This window comes from Choloepus didactylus, chromosome X, assembly GCF_015220235.1.
Source record: "Choloepus didactylus isolate mChoDid1 chromosome X, mChoDid1.pri, whole genome shotgun sequence".
NCBI lineage: Eukaryota > Metazoa > Chordata > Mammalia > Pilosa > Megalonychidae > Choloepus > Choloepus didactylus.
Genome location: NC_051334.1, coordinates 23369148 through 23392719, shown reverse-complemented (window position 1 = coordinate 23392719; position 23572 = coordinate 23369148). Strand labels below are relative to the sequence as shown.

Here is a 23572-nt window from a genome sequence, read left to right as displayed (position 1 = left end):
TGGCTTACACTTGTTGTCCCAGGAGAATGATCAATACTGCTCCTTTTCCCTTTCAGAAGTGTCCTGGTTTGGATGATATATGTTCCCTTTCCCCCATCCCTGGACCATATTTTTGGGGGAAAAAAAAACTGCCATAAGGGTGTCCTGTTAAGCAGCAACTTTATTTTGCCCACGGAATATTAAAAAAAAAAAGTAAGCCCAATGTTCTCTGCTACAGAGCATCTAAATAACCTATTTTTCCTTCAATTGACCATAAGAATTAAAGTAAGCCTCCTTATCCATTTCCAACAACTTGTGAAGGTTCTTGGTGTTGTTAACTTACTGAATTTCAGAAACAGAGTAGAAGACAAAGCTTGTAGGTGGGAGTGATGAGAATACAGACCATAGGCTGGGAAAACACCACACCGACGCACAGTGAATCATGACTACCATTTTATTGTTCTGATTATTGTGGTACAGATTGCCCACGTGCTCCAGGAATAGGCTGACTATGACAGACAACACAGGTTGCTCTGCAAACTTACAGGAAACAGTATCTGAGCTACACACTTCTCTAGTTACGGTCTTACAACAACCACAACAGAAAGACTTCTCCATGAGAAGTGCAGTGACAAATTACCCCAAACCAAAGTCACCCTTCGCTAGTGACAGTGTGTAACAGTCAGGCCACAGGAACAGCATAGAACACAAAGAGGCTGGGACTCACCCTATAACCACAAGACAGCTCACGAACACTGGATACAGCCAACATTTATCATTGTAACTAAGCTGACAGATGCACAAAATGAACCAGGTCATATTTTGACTATGAGTACACATTGTAATGAACTTTTATTCCATGTATAAGTTAATGTTTTTCTATTATCAAATCAGCTATCATTCCCAGTTTAGAGATTACTTTTATGAGTCAAGGAGTTATTTTTTAAAACCCAGCAAAGCAAGTAACTTCACAGTTCATCTCAGTGTTACAGATGTTCATGATAGTATGCTTCACTCTGCAATGGCTTTTCTTATTTGGTTCGAGCAATGCCTAAGTAGTCACAAATACAGTGTTCTAATTTTAAATATTTAAATTTCTAATATCTAAATACTTAGATTTCAGACACTTGTGTACCTTTTTGAGGCTGTGAACTTAGAGCAAGAGACGGTGTGATGTGTATATAAACCTGAAGCAGCAATTACAATCTCAAATTATTTTAACACCAAGGAACTCTGCAGAGATGAGGGTCAGCCAGAATGCTAAAGTGAAATGTTCCATTCTTTAAAAAAACCTGTCATGTTGTTCAGGGACTGACTTAAGTACAACCCCAGTTTTTAGAGTGTAGCATCCAGTTCCGGCACAGTGCAGCATAAGAAGAAAGAATAGTTATTGTCATGATGAGCATAAAGGAAATGGAGGCAGCAATTTGTCCAACACTGAGAAAAAGGCCACCTAAAATTTTAAAATACTCAGTGCTTTAGATTTTTTAGGTAAACCTCGCCTTGGCTGGCCACTCAAAGTCAAAAATGCATTTAGTTTGGTTCAGTCTTAAAGTTTAAGTATGTGAACAATTTACTGGTCAAATTCAAATGTTATTACAATAAAAGGTTTTTTAAAAAGTGCAAAGCAGGACACCAAAGAAGTTTACGCAATGCTTTCTCCAGAGTTACACATGCACCTAGAGAAAAGAAGGTAACAGACACCAGATCTTGTAGAGTCCTGTTTCCCATTTTACGCTGGTTACAACAGCCAGGGAAAACTGCCTCCTGACAGCAACTGGCACATGTGGCTGAGAAGCCTGGGACTCAGCCTGTTTGTTTGCTCTTCAGTGGTAGGCAGTTTCAACTTGTTTCAGATCCTTACAGTTACAGCCCTTAGCTGTGTATATTCAAAAACATTTATTCTAATTAAACATGTAGGATATTAACCTTAGCATTTTTGTGCCTTTGAAGGCAGAAGTCAGTTCTTAATGTAAATATAGTGCCTTTTAGAATACTGATTTAGGTTTCCCATGGTTACAAAAACTAATGGTTCAAATGGCAAAAGGAAAAATGGCTTTTATAAGAAAAGGGTGTCACAATATATTATGAACAATATGACAAGGTATACTCATCTTGTTTCCAAGAACCCCTTTTGTTATACCTTATAAAACAGCATGGCTAAATGGTGAATCCCTTTAACTACCAATCGGAGTTGACTTCTGTAATTGCCTTTTTAATGCCCAATACATACAAATAGCCAAAACAGAGTTAGAACTGAATGTCAAGATTCATTTTTTCCTCTCAAAAAGAATCTCAAGGTAAGAATATTTTTAAACACTGAGTAGTCCTGTTTTTAATATGCATTAGATTCAAAGTTTTGCCATTTTCAACCAATATGGAAGGGAATGCTGAATATAAGAGCAACTAAGCCAGTAAAAAGTGCCACAGTTTGACATTACTTTGCTAACTGTAGGGCAAACACAGTATTTAGTACAAATATGATCTTTGACATTGGTGCTGTTTTGATCTATTTTGCAAAAATTGTGCATAGAATTAAAATTAACAGGCCACTTTTAGGGTAGCAGGAAGTTTGAATTAGTTAACAGAATGTTATTTTAAGTGAACTTTTATTATTCCAAAGGGATTCAATTACAGTGGAAAACAGAATCCTCACTGAAAGGCCAAGAAGCAAAATTATCAAATAAAATTAAATTGCAGGGGATTTTTTTCCTCTATGAAAATCTCAGATAAGGGAGATAAAGAGATCTTTGTTTACCAACTAGACAAAGGAAATTTCATTGTTATTTATAATGCAAAAGCTTAAAGGGCACTGAATCTGAGTAGAGGTAAGGTTAAGGTTCAGGTTTCTTGGGTCATCTTGTATTCCTGAGATGACAGTAATTCTGAAACTCAAGCTCTGGAAACTTAAGACAATTACTATCAAATCTGAACAGATCATGATAGAGTTGCAGAGACTTCCATGGGGAATCTTAGAGGCTATTCCCTGAAGACATGCAAAGGTAGTGGAAATGTAATTCTGCGTGTGTGTGTGTGTGTGTGTGTGTGTGTGTATAAAATCTGATCTCTTTACTTCTCCCTTTAAATAAATTACTAAAAGAAAAAGCAAGAGTTATCATTAAAGTCTAAACTCTTTTCAATGTTTTATCTTTTTTTAAAGGTTCATTTTTTAATAAAATGAAATTATTGAGAAGCCAGGTACAGGTGAGATGCTTTCACATATATTCTCTCTCCTCATGTGTCTCTTAAAATGGTAGCTTCTTTAAAGATTCAGAAATAAAAACACAATTCTTACAATTTAAACAAACAGTGGAATCCTACAATAATAAGTTGCATTTAAAAAATGCAACTGTAATTCTTTACTTTTGGAAACTATAACATGAAAAAGTTAAGCAAACTTAATGGAATCTTAAAATGATTAGAACTTTTAAAGAACGCAATTGCAGTCCTGTACTTTGGGAAACTATAATGTGAAAAACAAATCCAAAATAATTCTTTATGTAAATTAAAGCTTAAGCCATGGTATTCAAAATTAAAATGATTTACATGATCTACTACACTGTTTTTTTTTAATTTTAGAGACTGATTCTGTTCTCCTTAGTGTTTGCTTAACTAAAGTGCTTAATAAAATTTCTACAGAATATATTACCCTCTCCATAGATGAATATTATTTTGAACTACAATCTGACAAAAATCTAACTACATTTAATTATGCTTGATTAATCCAAATGTCACTGAGAGATTTATAGAACAGAGAAATATCTTTCAGGTTAAGTTCATACTCTTTTCAGTGAAAGCTTCCTGGATCCAGTATTATCACAAATATACCATCTCAATTCTCTAACATTTAAAAAAGAAATCCCACAAGAAATATTCCCAACAGTCCAAACTGGACCATGGGACTCCAGACATCAATCTCTGTTTATCATTTTCAAGAAATACACAGACCTCCATAAAAAACTTAAATTGCCACTTCAGACTGGGAGGCGAGCTGCCCCTGTAGAGTTGACAATATTGAAGAAAAAGGATGGAGAGGCAGGAAGTCAATTCTACACCTTGGATGTCTGACTCGAAGTGCAGATACATTAGTGACTTATTAATTACTTTAAGGATATTAATGAGAGGTGAGGGGTGGGCTTTCTTTTTTTTTTTTTAATTGAGATTGTTCAGGTACCATACAATTATCCAAAGATCCAAAGTGTACAATCACTTGCCCCTGGGTACCCTCATACAGCTGTGCATCCATCACACTTAATTTTTGTTCAATTTTTAGAAACTTTTCATTACCCCAGACAAGAAATAAAGTAAAGATGAAAAAAGAAAAAAAGAAAAGGAAACTCGAATCCTCCCCTATCCCTAACCAACCCCCCTCAATTGCTGACTCGTAGTATTGGTATAATACATTTGTTACTGCTTATGAAAGAATGTTGAAATACTACTAACTGTAGTATATAGTTTGCAATAAATACATATTTCTTCCCTGTATGCCCCTCTATTATTAACTTCTAATTGTATTGTCATACATTTGTTCTGGTTCATGGAAGTGATTTCTAGTATTTGTACAGTTGATCATGGATATTGCCCACCATAGGATTCAGTTTTATACATTCCCATCTTTTGACCTCCAACTTTCCTTCTGGTGACATATGTGACTCTGAGCTCCCCCTTTCCACCTCATTCACATGCCATTCAGCACTGTTAGTTATTCTCACATCTTGCTAGCAACACCCCTGTTCATTTCTAAACATATAAGTTCATCCTAGTTGAACATTCTGCTCATGCTAAGCAACCGCTCCCCATTCTTAAGCTTTCTCATTCTATATTTTGGTACCTTATATTTCATGTCTGTGAGTTTACATATTATAATTAGTTCTTATCAGTGAGACCCTGCAATATTTGTCCTTATGTGTCTGGCTTATTTCACTCAGTATATTGCCCTTGAGGTTTTGTCATCAACCCACTTTTTTTTTATGATGGTTTTGTTCACACACCATACATTCCATCCTAAGTAAATAATCGATGGTTCTCTGTATGGTCATATATTTATGTGTTCACCACCTTCACCTTGGATGTTTGACTCGAAGTGCAGATATGTTAGCGACTTATTAATTACTGTAAGGATATTAATGAGAGGTGAGGGGTGGGCTTTCTTTTAATGCACACTCTTAAGACTTTCCTTCAGAGACTTTTAGTAATGATGCCCTAAGGTGCTTTTATTTATACACAAATAAGTCCACTTAGAGGGTGACAAATTGGCCCTACCTCTGGGAATAATTAAATGCATCGCCATCTCCTTACCCCATCAGTTAAATTCCCCAATGCCGGGTCACTCAGCTCTACCACTCCACCAGAGACCAGGCAAGCAGGTAGGCAGGCACACAAACTGAAATGCCCTGCCCTCTGTTTCCTGTGCGCGAAAGAGGGGCCTCGAGGGCAGCTAGTGCCTGTCGCAATGCAAACAGCCCAGGTCCACCCTCGGTCAAGGACGCACCCGGCCCATCGCCTGGATCACAGGAAATTCACATCCCCATTTTAGAGACAGACAGAAAGGCAGAAACAGAGGTTCCTCAAGAATTCCAGGACCAAAATATCGTCATTCCCTTCATTTTTGTGGGTGAACACAGGAAGCCTTCTCTGATAATCCTCTTCCTCCACCTATAAAGTTAGTTTGGAAATTTCAACACGGTCTCTCCTTCTGACAAGCAGCTATTTGAACTCCAGCATCATCACCCAGATAACAGTGGGAAATTTTTAGTTAAATAATGATTTCTGAACTCCTAAAAAGACCTATCTTGAACCTGCTGTGATTGGGGTTTTATTATGAAGTAACAGTGGCCCACGCCACTCAATGAGAATTGATTGCAAACATTTGCTCTTCTCACCTGACCACTGTTCCCCGTGGGTCAGTGAGCCCGGAAATGAAACAGACGCAGTCTCCTCTGTCTACCCAGAGCCACAGGGTGGAGGACATGGCAGAGTCACCTGCAAAGCTGAGCAGAGCCAGGCACAGAATAAGAATACCTACTTTCTCAATTCAGATCAACAGACACAAAGGTGACAAGGGTTCCAGAATCACTAACACTTCCTCTCTAAGGCACACATCTGTCCATGATGAAAACATTTAGGTTCACTGCTCCACCCCGGACTCAATTTCTCTCCATAGCACTCATCTCCCAACTGCACTAGAAAATTTCCTTGTTTTGTTTCTAGACTGTCTCTCTCTGCTACTCGAATGTGAACGCCACAAGGCAGAAATCTGTCTGCCTTGATCACTGCCATATTCCCATTGCTTAGCACAGTTTTAGCACATAGCAGGCACTCAGTATTTTTTAAATAGAGGGGTGAACATAGCTTTCCTTTACATACCACCTTCACTTCATTAGTCTCTCTTACATGTTAGGCACCCATATTCAATTTTCAATTTCACTTCAAGGCAGAAACCAGGGCAAATGCTCTGTCTGAAGTCACATGTGGGGTGGCAGTTTGGTGCATAAAGCAAGGCTGTCACTCATGATCCCTGTTCATTGTGCTGGAGCTCCAAAGGTGAGAAAGGTCTGCTGCCAGTTGTCTAGTGGAACATGCTGGCCACTGAAGAAAGGAAGCTTAAATCCTATAAGTAGACCAAATGAAACCCCCAACCTAAACAAAGGTGCATTACCTGTGATCTTCCTGTAAATGCACTTGCTAGACATTAACCCATGTGCTTCTACAAACCATTTCAATGTATATTCATAAATAACAAAAATAATACTGATGTGGTCTTTCTATTTCTTCATGAACCAAACTGTAAAACAGTTTTTGATAAGACAGATAAGAAAAGTGTCACAGTAATGCTCTCAGAAGGATTAACACCCTCAGTTGGACAGCTCAACAGACAGCCTGTTATAAAATAGTTAATTCTTCTCTTAACAACTCTGATTATGTACTAGTTTGAAACATTCTATTGCTTTTACTTAACTAATTAAAAACTGTCGGTGGTTGAGAACTTAAGTTCATTAAAATTGCACAAGTCCCCTATTATCAAACCAGAAGTCCCAATCAAGGGAACAGGAACCTAAGTTAAAAGTTATCTTTCCACACAGAACAATAAACAAAAATCCCTTATTGACTATGTTGTTAATGGTCTGTTCCTGCTAGCATATAGATTATGAAGGACATTAGCTTCAAAGTTAAAGGTTAAGCACCTGCACGTTTATTTAACTACTCCTGCCCTCCAACACACACATCTAAAAACTGAAAAAGCAACTGTCTATAGGGACTAGTAAAAGCCACAACCCCATACCATGGACTCTAGGGGAGTGCCTAAGGACGCAAGTAAGTTGGGGCTAGTCAAAGAAGGATTCTTGTGTTTGGCAGGCATTTTCTCCTAGTCTTAAGAAGACCACAATTACTGGACAGTTAATGAGAGGGTTCCAAAGGACTCTACTAATAATTTCTTAACTCGGAGAAACAAGGACTGGCAGTAGGAAAAGCTGAGAGCACTCTGCATGGGCACATTTCCAGAAACAAAGAGTAGGAAAGGATGTTGGGCTAAAGGCAGACCTCAGGTGTACTGTTTCTGCTCATCCCACTGGCTTCCTGAACAGGAAGGGCAGTGTGGAGCAGCAGCAGAGAAGGCAGACAGTAACTTGGGAGTCAATCACACAAATGCTAACTACATATAATCCAGCCAAGTGGGAGAAGTCTGGACCCTATCACACTGCTACTGAGGTGACATCCAGTGGACATAGGCAAAACTCAAGGGGAGCCCCTCTCCCCCAGTGGGACACAGGTAGCCTCAGGGCAGAGAATTCAAAAGCATCCACAGAAGGCACTCAGAGACAACATCCCCAAGGAGGCTGTGCTTCACTCATTTCCCCACATCCAAATAGCAGAATAAAAAACAAAACAGCCTCCACAATTACAATCCATCAACATCTAGCCTTATAGTTCAAGTGCTAAGGTGATCAAATACTTTCTACCTACAAAAGAAGGAGTCAAGGAGGCTTTATCTCTTCTTGGGCAGATAGAACTGGTCCCACTCAAAGGCAAATAGTATGCAGAAAAGGTTGTCATGATACTTGTGTGATAACATAAAAGTAAAACAACAAAGGAGAAAAGGAATGAAAGAAACCAGACAAGTCCAACACACTCTGGAAAAAGAATGATTTCAAACACCAAAAAAATTGTAGACAAAACAGCTCAGCCCTCAAAGAATGAAGTAAAGAATCAAAGAGGACAACATAACCTGAGGAAAATGCTGCCAGAGTGAAGGAAAGAAACTGAGACAAAAAAAAACAAAACTATAACAGAAGTGAAAACCATATTTGGAACATGAAAGCCTGGGATCATGGCTACAGAAATCTTAGTGAAATGGAGGCTAAGACTTGAGAAAAAAATGACTCAGCATGAAAAAAGACAAGGAGATGAAAGTGATTAAAGGAAAGACAAATGTGAAGGACACATCGAAGAGCCAATACAAGGGCAAATCTTCAAAGAAGACAACAGAATAAACCCATACGATATATCGTAAGACTCCAATGTCAATATCTAATGCTCACTGTGTACCAGGAAAAGCCAAAGATAACTGTCCACCCTGGGACATATTCAAATGAAGTTACAGAATTTTAAGGATAAACTAAAAATCACAAGTATCCAACGTAAACAAGCAGATCACCTACAAAAGGAGAAGCAAAATCTGTCTGGCCTTAGACCTCTCAGTACCACCAGTTACTAGAAAACAATAAAGTAATGTCTGGAAAGAACTGAGGGGGAAAGGATCTGATCCAGGAATCCACCAGCCAGCCAAGTAGTTGTCTATAAGTAATGGCAACAGAAATACATTTGTAAATATGCAGGAAAATCTAACTAAGCTATAATCCAGAACACCGAAAGATAAAAACATCAACTCCTGAATGTGCGGTCTTTGTATGAAAGGGCTGGCAGTGAGCATTGAATTCATTCAAACATAGAATTAAGTCTAAATAACCATAGTAATTACCTACGGCTATATAAGTTGCCTGTCTTTCTAGGTAAAAGCTGCCAAATCCATTCAATTATCTCCTCTTACTAACCATGCCAAAATGAAAACACACAAAAGACTACCTCTTCTGAATGGAATTATCTTGTGCTCTATCTATAAAATTTTCATTTATATCTTACCCATGAGAGTTAGTATACCCAAGAAATTCCTCAAAAGAGATAATGCTAATGACCTGGTGCACTGCTGAGAGCACTGGCCTAGGAAGAAGACCCAACTACCTACTTTGGTTCTTCCATTCATCTGCCGGGCCACCTTGGCAAACCACTTAACTGCTGTGGGACTCGTATGAAAAACAGAGATAATAATACCTGCATGGTCCAACCCCACCACCAACACTGGGAGTATCAAATGGGATGGTGTATGTGAAAATACTTTGTAATCTATCAGCAAGGCTAGAAAACCATGTCACTGTTTGGATGGAAAGAACCCAATATTTTAAGGAGCCAAAATCAGATATTCAGAGGCGAAGAAAGAATCAGATAGCTCCCGGGGATTCATCCCTACTTCCTTCCTTCCACATCTCTACAGTTTAAAATAATTTCTTGGCACTATACTAAGGCAATCCACAGTTGTTGACCTGGATTATTTCTAACTTGGAAACAAGGATAGTCAAGGACTCTGAAAGATGTTGCCCCACTGCCCAAGGTAAATGCCTGTCAGTTTTCATTCTCTTGTTCAACTAATATTTATTAAGTACCTACTAAATATATCAGGCACATGAAAGAGAAAATCAGAGAGGGAAATACAGAGGAATGGGGAGCACTCACCAGATTTAATTGAAAGGGGGGGGGGACTGTCTATTTATATTACAACCTGTATGTAGAAACTGGTCTGTTTGCTCATAGGCACACCTATCAAACAGTGAGAAGGATGTGCCTACGTTCAGAGAATCATGTACAGCTGACAAAAAAGATAAATACTTGCTAAAGGAACTGGTAAAACTGAAAATGCAAGACGTTTCTGAAACTGCTCTTGTGGCTGCTTTAGGAGCAGAGTTAAATTCTTAATGCAGAAAACAAAGACAGGAGAAGCACTGTTATACTGGGGTTTGATGCATATAAGTAAGTCCAAAAACATATGAGTCAATGGCTCCCAATTAAGCTATTAAGACACTGAAATCATCTTTAATTGTGAAAAAGACTTGTAAATGGAGGAATGTGGTAAGATTTTCCCACACCCTATCAGCCATATTCAGTCTCTTACACAGTGTTTACTGTGAAGGAATAACGATCAATGGGAGTTCCTCACATAATAAAAACACTGACAGAACAAGGCAGCAGGTAACACTACCTGAATCTGCTGGCTCCCTCACCTCTAGAGTGTATCACACATCAAAGTGTAAATGAATATAGTCAGAAATTGAGACCTAGTAAGATATCAACACGCTATCTAATGTTTATAAAGAAGCTAAGGCCTTTAAATGTAAAGGACCTTTACTTTTACATCTTTCACATGATAAAAACATAATCATGTGGAACAGTCCCAAACCCATGACATCTACTTAGTCCTCAAACCAATAGGAGATGTACCATCTCGTTGTATTCTAGGAAGTCTATTGGTATTCTTTTTTTTTTTAATTCAGTTTTATTGAAATATATTCACAAACCATACAGTCATCCATGGTATACAATCAACTGTTCACAGTATGATCATGTAGTTATGCGTTCATCACCACAATCTATTTATGAACATTTTCCTTACATCAGAAAGAATCAGAATAAGAATAAAAAATAAAAGTGAAAAGAGAATACCCAAACCATCCCCCCATCCCACCCTATTTGTCATTTAGTTTTTACTCCCATTTTTCTACTGATTTTTTTTCAATTTTTTAACTTTGTTTATCAAAAAATTAAAAACAAACAGGCAAACAACAACCAAAAAAAAACCCCACAACATTTCAAACAAAGCAATGGATTAAGGAAAACAATTAACCTAAAATAACTACTTTGCTTCCAATATGTTCCTACCATACCCCAAGAAAATTAATAAACCATGTCCAAACAGAGGAGTAAGAAAAACAAATAATCTAAAATAACTACATTGCTTCCAACATGTTCCTACCATACTCCAAGAAAATTAACAACCCCTAAGAAAACAAAGCAATAAGAGAAAAAAAAACCTAAAATAACTCTATTGCTTCCAACATGATCTTACTATATCCAAGAAAGTTTACAAACCATAATCATTCCTGAGCATTCCCATAACATTGAGATTACCCTCCATAGTTTATCTGTTCTTATTAGATTATCATTCCCCCTCCACTAATTGGTATCTCTAGGTCCCCTACATTCTACACTATAAAACATTGTTATTGGTATTCTTTTTACCTGAATGATTATATATGAGTTCTCTTATGAGATACTTCTAAGGATGGAAGAGAGATCTTTCTAAAGAGGAAGGGAACTACCATGAGCTCAGTAATACCAATGAAATGAAAGAAAATCAAATTCAGTGGAACTAAAAGAAACAGATGTAATCACCCCACATGCAGCTGGACACAGCTACCTTATGACTAAAAAACAAGAAGTACTTTAGTAGTCAAAATTTGTAAATTAGTGGGACTCAATATTTAAAAATTGGACTGAAACAATTATGTGGACGTTAAAAGATGGAAGAAATCAGAGTAGATAATATATATGAAAAACTGTAGTGAAGAGAAACACATCCTGCGGAGCTGTGTAAGATGTCAATTTTAATATGGACTTTCAGACAAGTTCCATTTCTAAGGGTAAATATAATACGGTTCCTCTTTCGTTAATCCAAGTCCTTGCCTCCGCTGCCAATTCCCACTTCCAACTTGTAGCAAAAATTATAGGTCTGTGAAAATCAGATTGAGCTGACAGTTCTAAAACTGGCTAAAATGAATGAAAATGAAAATTGTAAGTATCTAGGCATTTAAAAAAACTATAAAGAACTTTTTCCCTTCAATAGTCCATTTCACAACTAGTAAAGTGCATCACACAGGAACTTCCAATTCCTTAGAAAACTATAAAGGGATATAATATGACAAAGATACAGTATTAGACGAAACTTTTACAAAAGCTTTTAAAAAAGCCATTTCCTCTTAACAAACTTGATACTGACCAGAAGACAGTTTTTCACTTAAGATCTTTGTAAATCAAGTAGTTAAGTGAAACTTCCAAGACAACTTTTGGAACACTTCAATCAACAGAATGGAAGTACACAAATGAATTTTCAAATGGAATCAATGCTTCAATGAGTAAGATCTAACATGAAAATGCCCACACTTCACAATGAGAACAGTCAGATGGAGGAAGGCAAAAGTCTAAATCAGAGTGTGGAGGTGGGATGCATGTGAGGGAGAAAGAGCTCTGAGACTGATTTATCAAGACAAGCCAAACTGATGTCTTCAACTTCCAGATTCCCTGGGCCCTAGTCAGTGGTTTGAGACAAATACGGTATTTGGTCACAAAGAGCAACAGTAGGTGTCTGCTGTGTCTGGAATGGGGAAGGAGCTCAGAATTCTGTGGAGATTGGAAACACACCACGCTATGTTATAAGGTGTTGGGTATGAGGACAGGAGAGCCCTAGGCTTGTTTGTGCCAGGCGCCAATCATACCACAGAGCAAGGTACCACAAAAAATTACTCAAGTTACTAGTTTAGTGAAAGAACTGGAGTAACTACAGGAAGGACTTACAAGGAAAAGGCCCAGCTTACAGAGAAAATACATATTCAAGCACGGGAATAACTAAGGTTATAACTAAAGGTTATAAGGAGTCCTCTAAGGTTGACTTGCAGAAGCTAATCTTTCTTCACAGAGAGGACCAAAGCATTCAGTTCTCTACAAAGTTCTATTGGTCTTGACCTTGTCCCTACAAAGAAAATAAAAGTAATTATCTATATGAGTTTATGAGTTCAACCTTCTCTATTTTAATCAGGACTTACACAGAGCATTTAGTTACAGTGATAATTGAAAAACCTTGCCTTATTAAGCTCAGGATTATGTGATGGCTTCTACAGAAAAAAATGACCATTTAATTACTTACATATATTTTAAAATAGTTCTTTACTCAGTTAAAAACCTGATTAGAAAAGTGGAGAAATACTGCAATGGGTATGGGATTCCTTTTTGGGAAGATGAAGATTTTTAAAAATAAGACTCAAACCAATGTTGAGGGTTGTACCATTCTGTGAACATACTAAAAACCACTGAATTTTACACTTTAAAAGGGTGAATTTTGTGATATGTGAACAATATCTCAATAAAGCCATTATTTTAAAAACCTGATTGGAGAATAAATTTTCTTAGAATTTCTCTTTTATAAATATCTAGTGAATTTACCATACCTGTTAAATATTTTCCTCAAATCTTCATTAATTATCCAATTCGTAAAATTTAACACTTTCGTCAGGGTAAGTATTTTAGAATTTTAAAATTTGCCTTCTGCTAAAATTTGTCTAATAATGTATTAGAAATTAAGACTCATCTTATTAGTACACAACATGCTAAACTATTCAGTTTTTAAATTGTCGTTAAAACAATATTCCATTTGTATTTTTGTTTTACAACCTAAGTGAACATTATTGTTTCTGAAGACTGCTTTCTGCATTACCCAAATTATTCTATCTATCAGAGAAATAGTTTGAATTAACAGGTCATATTGATGCCTGTCTTAGTTTGCTAACGCTGCAGAATGCAAAACACCAGAGATGGATAGGCTTTTATAAAACAGGGGTTTATTTTGCTACACAGTTACAGTCTCAAGGCCATAAAGTGTCCAAGGCAATACATCAGCAACCGGGCACCTTCACTGGAGGATGGCCAATGGCGTCCAGAAAACCTCTGTTAGCTGGGAAGGCAGCCGGCGTCTGCTCCAAAGCTCTGGCCTCAAAACGGCTTTCTCCCAGGACTTTCCTCTCTAGCAAGCTTGCTTCTCTTCAAAACATCACTCCCAGCTGCACTCCATTTTCTCTCTTTGAGTCAGCTCATTTATACGGCTCCACTGATCAAGGCCCACCCTGAATGGGCGGGGCCACACCTCCATGGGAACAGCTCATCAAAATCATCACTCACAGCTGGGTGGGGCACACTCCAAGCAAATTTAACCAACACCAAAACTTCTGCCCCACACAAGACCACAAAGATAACGGCATTTGGGGGACACAATACACTCAAACCGGGACAATGCCCAACATGCTACTTCACTTACATACAGACAGAAATGGAATCAAGGGAAATGCAGTCAAGTGTTTTAAGCTGATTTAGCTTAATCTTAGCCAGGGAGGGTGTGAGGAAGGAGGTACATTTCATCATTTGAGATGGGGTGGCCAGTACACCATATTGCATAGAAGCCCATCACTACACTTCCATAGAAAAATACAGACATCAGCATAGATACCCTTTATATCACTCATAGGAAAAAACCAATGCTACTGTAATGGTACAAAATTGCAAAGCTATATGAAATATATTTGCCTACAAATATATTTCTGTTACATTATGTTAAGGATGTTAAGAACCAAGGGTTTCAGAGTAAGAAGAAATATATGCAATTAAAATATATGAAGGAGAAACAGTGCAACGTTAAAACAGAATAAAAATTTCAATGCAAACTTAAACTTAAAAAATATTTTATAGCTCTGTCCAGAAAAAGGGCCTAGAAAGGTTATAATGAGAATTCCTGGCTCCTGATTGGGACTCTAATACTCATTAAAAGGAAACTGCTCTTTCATGGAAATGGATGATTCAAACAGGGGCAGGGGAAGTATAAGATGAACCTAGGATATCATCTTGGGCTGGAAAGCAAAGGGGCTTTCAAAGATTAATGGATTTTTGTCAATGGGACTTACAGGATCCAGCTTAAAATAGCTCCCACTGGCCAAAGGTGGGCCAATCTAAGCATCAAAAAGAATAATGACCATTATGTGTAATAACATGCATGAATTCCACAGAAAGCTAGACACACCACATTTCCTTTTATGTTAAGTTCAAGAAGAGGCAAAAGTTACCTAAGGTGATAGAAGTAAGAACAGTGGTTACATGGGAGGGGAGAGAGTTGGACTAGAAAGGAGCTTTTTGGGGTGCTAGAGACAGATGTAAAAATTCATCAAGCTATAAACTTAAGACTTCTGCATTTTACTATATATATATATATATATATATATATATATATATATGTTATACTTCAATAAAAACAAGTACTGTAACATATCAAGACTCAAAACAAAGAAAGCCAGAAACTCATTTGTCACCATTTAAGGTAGCTTTTAAAGTAACTTCATACCTTGAAAATTGATAATTAAAGGAAAAGATTAAACGCTTATCCTACCTTGACTGGAGGAACTGTAGTTCAAGGTACCTAAATGGCCTTAGTTGATAAGAACTTAACTTTACAGGAGTATGTCAGCTAATAATTGTCAAAGTAGTGATATTTTACAAAATATCACCAACTCACAAATTCTAATAAAATTATTTGTTCAGGCCAAAATGATCAATGGGTGTAAAAACCATTAGGTGAATGGTTGATGGGTAACTGTACACCCGTACAGTGCCAAAATAATACCACACAGATTACTTCTTAGTTAAAAAGGGGTCAGTCACTAAGGATGGATCGACCAGATATCAGGTCTCAAAGTGCAGAACAGCACTTAAGAAGTATTCTAGCAAAAAAAAAAAAAATGTTTAATTTGAATCCATCAAACCTTTAGATAAGATTTCAGTCTACAAGAAACACAGGGAATGGGGAACAAAACTAAATGACGTATCAAAGAAGGAAAAAATGGAGGTAGGACATTTTGCATGTCTCTCTAGCAAACAGAATTATTTTACATTAAAAACAACTTGAGATATATCCAGAACTGTTACATGGTCCTTGAATAGTTCCTGGTTCGGACAATCAGGGGAATTTTAATGAGACAACAATTTATTGACATGGAAAAGGGCTGATGGTTAAAAGAAACAAAAGCAGGTTACAAAACAGTATGACTTGGTAGGCCAGATCGCTTGAGACCGAAAGGGAGGAGCATTCTGCCAGGCGCACGAAACACAAAATACACGACGGTGGACACAGCTCTGGTAAGCGAGTTCGCGGTTCTGCGGACCGTCTCTCAGCTGGCGGGAGCAGATCGTAGGCCCTGACTGGGGCGCGGAAGCCCCTAGAGGCACCACGGCCGCTCCCCGGACCCACTGCAGCCCGTGCGCCCTTTGCCCCTGGGGAGAGGGTGGGCAGGAGAGCAATGACAACACTCGCCCGTGGATGCCAGTTCTTCTGAGTGCATATGTAGCAGTGGGACTGCTGGATCATATGGCAGTTCTATATATAGCTTCCTGAGGAAGTGCCGGACTGCCTGCCAGAGTGGCTGCACAATTTTACATTCCTGGGGAGGCGGGGCAAGATGGCGGACTGGTGAGCTGTATGTTTTAGTTACTCCTCCAGGAAAGTAGGTAGAAAGCCAGGAACTGCGTGCACTGGACACCACAGAGCAATCTGTCTTTGGGCTTACTTCATACAACACTCATGAAAATGTCGAACTGCTGAGATCAGCGAAATCTGTAAGTTTTTGCGGCCAGGGGACCTGCGCCCCTCCCTGCCAGGCTCAGTCCCGTGGGAGGAGGGGCTGTCAGCTCCGGGAAGGAGAAGGGAGAACTGCAGTGGCAGCCCTTATCGGAAACTCATTCTGCTGATCCAAACTCCAACCATAGATAGACTGAGACCAGACACCAGAGAATCTGAGAGCAGCCAGCCCAGCAGAGAGGAGACAGGCATAGAAAAAAACAGCATGAAAAACTCCAAAATAAAAGCAGAGGAATTTTTGGAGTTCTAGTGAACATAGAAAGGGGAAGGGCAGAGCTCAGGCCCTGAGGCTCATATGCAAATCCCGAAGAAAAGCTGATCTCTCTGCCCTGTGGACCTTTCCTTAATGGCCCTAATTGCTTTATCTCTTAGCATCTCAATAGCCCATTAGATCTCTGAGGAGGGCCCTTTTTTTTAATCCTTTTTTCTTTTTCTAAAACAATTACTCTAAGAAGCCCAATACAGAAAGCTTCAAAGACTTGCAATTTGGGCAGGTCAAGTCAAGAGCAGAACTAGGAGAGCTCTGAGACAAAACGCAATAATCCAGTGGCTGAGAAAATTCACTAAACACCACAACTTCTCAAGAAAAGGGGGGTGTCCGCTCACAGCCATCATCCTGGTGGACAGGAAACACTCCTGCCCATCACCAGCCCCATAACCCAGAGCTTACCCAGACAGCCCAGTGTGATGGAAGCGCTTCAAATAACAGGCATACACCACAAAACTGGGCATGGACATTAGCCTTCCCTGCAATCTCAGCTGATTGTCCCAGAGCTGGGAAGGTGGAGCAGTGTGAATTAACAAAGCCCCATTCAGTCATCATTTCAGCAGACTGGGAGCCTCCCTACACAGCCCAGCAGCCCAGAACTGCCCTGGGGGGATGGCACTCACCTGTGACATAGCACAGTCATCCCTCAACAGAGGACCCGGGGTGCACAGCCTGCAAGAGGGGCCCACTTGCAAGTCTCAGGAGCCATACGCCAATATCAAGGACTTGTGGGTCAGTGGCAGAGACAAACTGTGGCAGGACTGAACTAAAGGATTAGACTATTGCAGCAGCTTTAAAACTCTAGGATCACCAGGGAGATTTGATTGTTAGAGCCACCCCTACTCCCTGACTGCCCAGAAACACGCCCCATATACAGGGCGGGCAACATCAACTCCACACGCAAGCTTGGTACACCAATTGGACCCCACAAGATTCACTCCCCCAATCACCAAAAAGGCTAAGCAGGGGAGAACTGGCTTGTGGAGAACAGGTGGCTCGTGGACGCCACCTGCTGGTTAGTTAGAGAAAGTGTACTCTACAAAGCTGTAGATCTGATAAATTAGAGATAAGGACTTCAATTGGTCTGTCTACGCATCCTAAAAGAACCCTATCAAGTTCAGCAAATGCCAAGAGGCCAGAAACAACAGAAAATTATAAAGCATATGAAAAAACCAGACGATATGGATAACCCAAGCCCAAGCACCCAAATCAAAAGATCAGAAGAGACACAGCACCCAGAGCAGCTACTCAAAGAACTAAAGATGAACAATGAGACCATAGTACGGGATACAAAGGATATCAAGCAGACCCTAGAAGATCATAAAGAAGACATTGCAAGACTAAATAAAAAAATGGATGATCTTATGGAAATTAAAGAAACTGTTGACCAAATTAAAAAGATTCTGGACACTCATAGTACAAGACGAGAGGAAGTTGAACAACGAATCAGTGACCTGGAAGATGACAGAATGGAAAATGAAAGCATAAAAGAAAGAATGAGGAAAAAAATTGAAAAAATCGAAACAGACCTCAGGGACATGATAGATAACATAAAACGTCCGAATATAAGAATCATTGGTGTTCCAGAAGGGGAAGAAAAGGGTAAAGGTCTAGGAAGAGTATTCAAAGAAATTGTTGGGGAAAACTTCCCAAATCTTCTAAACAACATAAATACACAAATCATAAATGCTCAACAAACTCCAAATAGAATAAATCCAAATAAACCCACTCCGAGACATATTCTGATCACACTGTCAAACACGGAAGAGAAGGAGCAAGTTCTGAAAGCAGCAAGAGAAAATCAATTCACCACATACAAAGGAAACAGCATAAGACTAAGTAGTGACTACTCAGCAGCCACCATGGAGGCGAGAAGGCAGTGGCATGATATATTTAAAATTCTGAGTGAGAAAAATATCCAACCGAGAATACTTTATTCAGCAAAGGTCTCCTTCAAATTTGAGGGAGAGCTTAAATTTTTCACAGACAAACAAATGCTGAGAGAATTTGCTAACAAGAGACCTGCCCTACTGGAGATACTAAAGGGAGCCCTACAGACAGAGAAACAAAGACAGGACAGAGAGACTTGGAGAAAGGTTCAGTACTAAAGAGATTCGGTATGGGTACAATAAAGGATATTAATAGACACAGGGGAAAAATATATATGACAAACATAAAACAAAGGATAAGATCTTGGCTGATTCAAGAAATGCCTTCACGGTTATAACATTGAATGTAAATGGATTAAACTCCCCAATTAAAAGATATAGATTCGCAGAATGGATCAAAAAAAATGAACCATCAATATGTTGCATACAAGAGACTCACCTTAGACACAGGGACACAAAGAAATTGAAAGTGAAAGGATGGAAAAAAATATTTCATGCAAGCTACAGCCAAAAGAAAGCAGGTGTAGCAATATTAATCTAAGATAAAAGAGACTTTAAATGCAGGGATGTTTTGAGAGACAAAGAAGGCCACTACATACTAATAAAAGGGGCAATTGAACAAGAAGAAATAACAATCGTAAATGTCTATGCACCCAATCAAGGTGCCACAAAATACATGAGAGAAAACACTGGCAAAACTAAAGGAAGCAATTGATGTTTCCACAATAATTGTGAGAGACTTCAACACATCACTCTCTCCTATAGATAGATCAACCAGACAGAAGACCAATAAGGAAATTGAAAAAATTGAAAACCTAAACAATCTGATAAATGAATTAGATTTAACAGACACATACAGAACATTACATCCCAAATCACCAGGACACACATACTTTTCTAGTGCTCACGGAACTTTCTCCAGAATAGGTCATATGCTGGGACATAAAACAAGCCTCAGTAAATTTAAAAAGATTGAAATTATTCAAAGCACATTCTCTGACCACAATGGAATACAATTAGAAGTCAATAACCACCAGAGACTTAGAAAATTCACAAATACCTGGAGGTTAAACAACACACTCCTAAACAATCAGTGGGTTAAAGAAGAAATAGCAAGAGAAATTGCTAAATATATAGAGACGAATGAAAATGAGAATACAACATACCAAAACCTATGCGATGCAGCAAAAGCAGTGCTGAGGGGGAAATTTATAGCACTAAACGCATATATTAAAAAGGAAGAAAGAGCCAAAATCAAAGAACTAATGTATCAACTGAAGAAGCTAGAAAACAAACAGCAAACCAATCCTAAACCAAGTAGAAGAAAAGAAATAACAAGGATTAAAGCAGAAATAAATGACATAGAGAACAAAAAAACAATAGAGAGGATAACTATCACCAAAAGTTGGTTCTTTGAGAAGATCAACAAGATTGACAAGCCCCTAGCTAGACTGACAAAATCAAAAGGAGAGAAGACCCATATAAACAAAATAATGAATGAAAAAGGTGACATAACTGCAGATCCTGAAGAAATTAAAAGAATTATAAGAGGATACTATGAACAACTGTATGGCAACAAACTGGAGAATGTAGAGGAAATGGACAATTTCCTGGAAACATATGAACAACCTAGACTGACCAGAGAAGAAATAGAAGACCTCAACCAACCCATCAGAAGCAAAGAGATCCAATCAGTCATCAAAAATCTTCCCACAAATAAATGCCCAGGGCCAGATGGCTTCACAGGGGAATTCTACTAAACTTTCCAGAAAGAACTGACACCAATCTTACTCAAACTCTTTCAAAACACTGAAGAAAATGGAACACTACCTAACTCATTTTATGAAGCTAACATCAATCTAATACCAAAACCAGGCAAAGATGCTACAAAAAAGGAAAACTACTGGCCAATCTCCCTAAAGAATTTAGATGCAAAAATCCTCAACAAAATACTTGCAAATCGAATCCAAAGACACATTAAAAAAATCATACACCCTGACCAAGTGAGGTTCATTCCAGGCATGCAAGGATGGTTCAACATAAGAAAATCAATCAATGTATTACAACACATTAACAATTCAAAAGGGAAAAATCAAATGATCATCTCAATAGATGCTGAAAAAGCATTTGACAAAATCCAACATCCCTTTTTGATAAAAACACTTCAAAAGGTAGGAATTGAAGGAAACTTCCTCAATATGATAAAGAGCATATATGAAAAACCCACAGCCAGCATAGTACTAAATGGTGAGAGACTGAAAGCCTTCCCTCTAAGATCAGGAACAAGACAAGGATGCCCGCTGTCACCACTGTTATTCAACATTGTGCTGGAAGTGCTAGCCAGGGCAATCCGGCAAGACAAAGAAATAAAAGGCATCCAAATTGGAAAAGAAGAAGTAAAACTCTCATTGTTTGCAGATGATACGATCTTATATTTAGAAAACCCTGAGAAATCAATGATACAGCTACTAGAGCTAATAAACAAATTTAGCAAAGTAGCAGGATACAAGATTAATGCACATAAGTCAGTAATGTTTCTATATGCTAGAAATGAACAAACTGAAGAGACACTCAAGAAAAAGATACCAATTTCAATAGCAACTAAAAAAATCAAGTACCTAGGAATAAACTTAACCAAAGATGTAAAAGACCTATAGAAAGAAAACTACGTAACTCTACTAAAAGAAATAGAAGGGGACCTTAAAAGATGGAAAAATATTCCATGTTCATGGATAGGAAGGCTAAATGTCCTTAAGATGTCAATTCCACCAAAACTCATCTACAGATTGAATGCAATCGCAATCAAAATTCCAACAACCTACTTTGCAGACTTGGAAAAGCTAGTTATCAAATTTATTTGGAAAGGGAAGATGCCTCGAATTGCTAAAGACACTCTAAAAAAGAAAAACGAAGTGGGAGGACTTACACTCCCTGACTTTGAATCTTATTATAAAGCCACAGTTGTCAAAACAGCACGGTTCTGGCCCAAAGGTAGACATATAGATCAATGGAATCGAATTGAGAATTCAGAGATAGACCCTCAGATCTAGGGCAGACTGATCTTTGATAAGGCCCCCAAAGTCACTGAACTGAGTCATAATGGTCTATTCAACAAATGGGGCTGGGAGAGTTGGATACCCATATCCAAAAGAATGAAAGAGGACCCCTACCTCACACCCTGCACAAAAATTAACTCAAAATGAATGAAAGATCTCAATATAAAAGAAAGTACCATAAAACTCGTAGAAGATAATGTAGGAAAACATCTTCAAGACCTTGTATTAGGTGGCCACTTCCTAGACTTTACACCCAAAGCACAAGGAATAAAAGAAAAAATAGATAAATGGGAACTCCTCAAGCTTAGAAGTTTCTGCATCTCAAAGGAATTTCTCAAAAAGGTAAAGAGGCAGCCAACTCAATGGGAAAAAATTTTTGGAAACCATGTATCTGACAAAAGACTGATATCTTGCATATATAAAGAAATCCTACAACTCAATGACAATAGTACAGACAGCCCAATTATAAAATGGGCAAAAGATATGAAAAGACAGTTCTCTGAAGAGGACATACAAATGGCCAAGAAACACATGAAAAAATGTTCAGCTTCACTAGCTATTAGAGAGATGCAAATTAAGACCACAATGAGATACCATCTAACACCTATTAGAGTGGCTGCAATTAAACAAACAGGAAACTACAAATGCTGGAGGGGATGTGGAGAAATTGGAACTCTTATTCATTGTTGGTGGGACTGCATAATGGTTCAGCCACTCTGGAAGTCAGTCTGGCAGTTCCTTAGAAAACTAGAAATAGAGTTACCATTTGATCCAGCGATTGCACTTCTCGGTATATACCCGGAAGATCGGAAAGCAGTGACACGAACAGATATCTGCATGCCAATGTTCATAGCAGCATTATTCACAATTGCCAAGAGACGGAAATAACCCAAATGTCCTTCAACAGATGAGTTGATAAATAAAATGTGGTATATACACACGATGGAATACTACATGGCAGTAAGAAGGAATGACCTCATGAAACATATGACAACATGGATGAACCTTGAAGATATAATGCTGAGAGAAATAAGCCAGGCACAGAAAGAGGAATATTATATGCTACCACTAATGTGAACTTTGAAAAATGTAAAATGAATGGTAAAAAAAAAAAGTATGACTTGTATGATATCATTTTTAGAAAAAATACTTAAATATACAAATAGTAAAATAGCTGGAAGGAAGCACAATGTAACAATGGTAATCTCTGGGTTGTGGGAACCCAGTAGTCTTTTATTTGTTTTGTTTTTCTGCTTACTTTATATTTTCTAATATTTTACAATGTACATATGCTGTTTATATATTACTAAAAGGTTAGTTTTAACATTTTATTGCGGTACCATGCATGTGTGTGTACATATACACATGCAGACATATATAAATAACACAAAATTTCCCCTTTTGACCATTTTTAAGTGTACAATTCAGTGGTGTTAATTACGTTCACAATGTTTGTGCAACCATCACTACTATCTATTACCAAAACTTTTTCATCACCTGAACAGAAACCCATACTGATTAAGGAAGAACTCCACATTTTCCCTGCCTCCACTGCCCCGCCCCCCACCCCCCAGTAACTTCTAATCTATTTCCTGTCTCTGTGAATTTGCTTATTTTAGATATTTCATACAAGTGAAATCATAAAGTATTTGTCTTGTGTCTGCCTTACTTCACTCAACAATCAAGTTTTATCCATGTTGTTGCATGTATCAGAACTTCAATTCCTAGAAAATGTTATTTTCAATTAAACAAATAAACAAAACCCGTACTGTTGCTAGTAGAGTTTGGGAGCTTAACGGTAGCCAGAAGATAAAAAAGGTGT

At 38.1% G+C, this 23572-nt stretch overlaps 1 protein-coding gene across 1 annotated transcript in view; it reads right to left on the bottom strand.

Annotated features, from left to right (window-relative positions):
- Nucleotides 1–12734: 12734 nt before the first annotated feature.
- The window catches only part of PDK3 (pyruvate dehydrogenase kinase 3), a 60988-nt gene continuing 50150 nt past the window's right edge, over nt 12735–23572 (bottom strand). Inside the window, exon 10 of the mRNA XM_037821936.1 lies at nt 12735–12835. Coding sequence (XP_037677864.1) covers nt 12805–12835 — 31 coding nt within the window. The 3' untranslated portion in view covers nt 12735–12804. The remainder of the gene's footprint in view (nt 12836–23572) is intronic.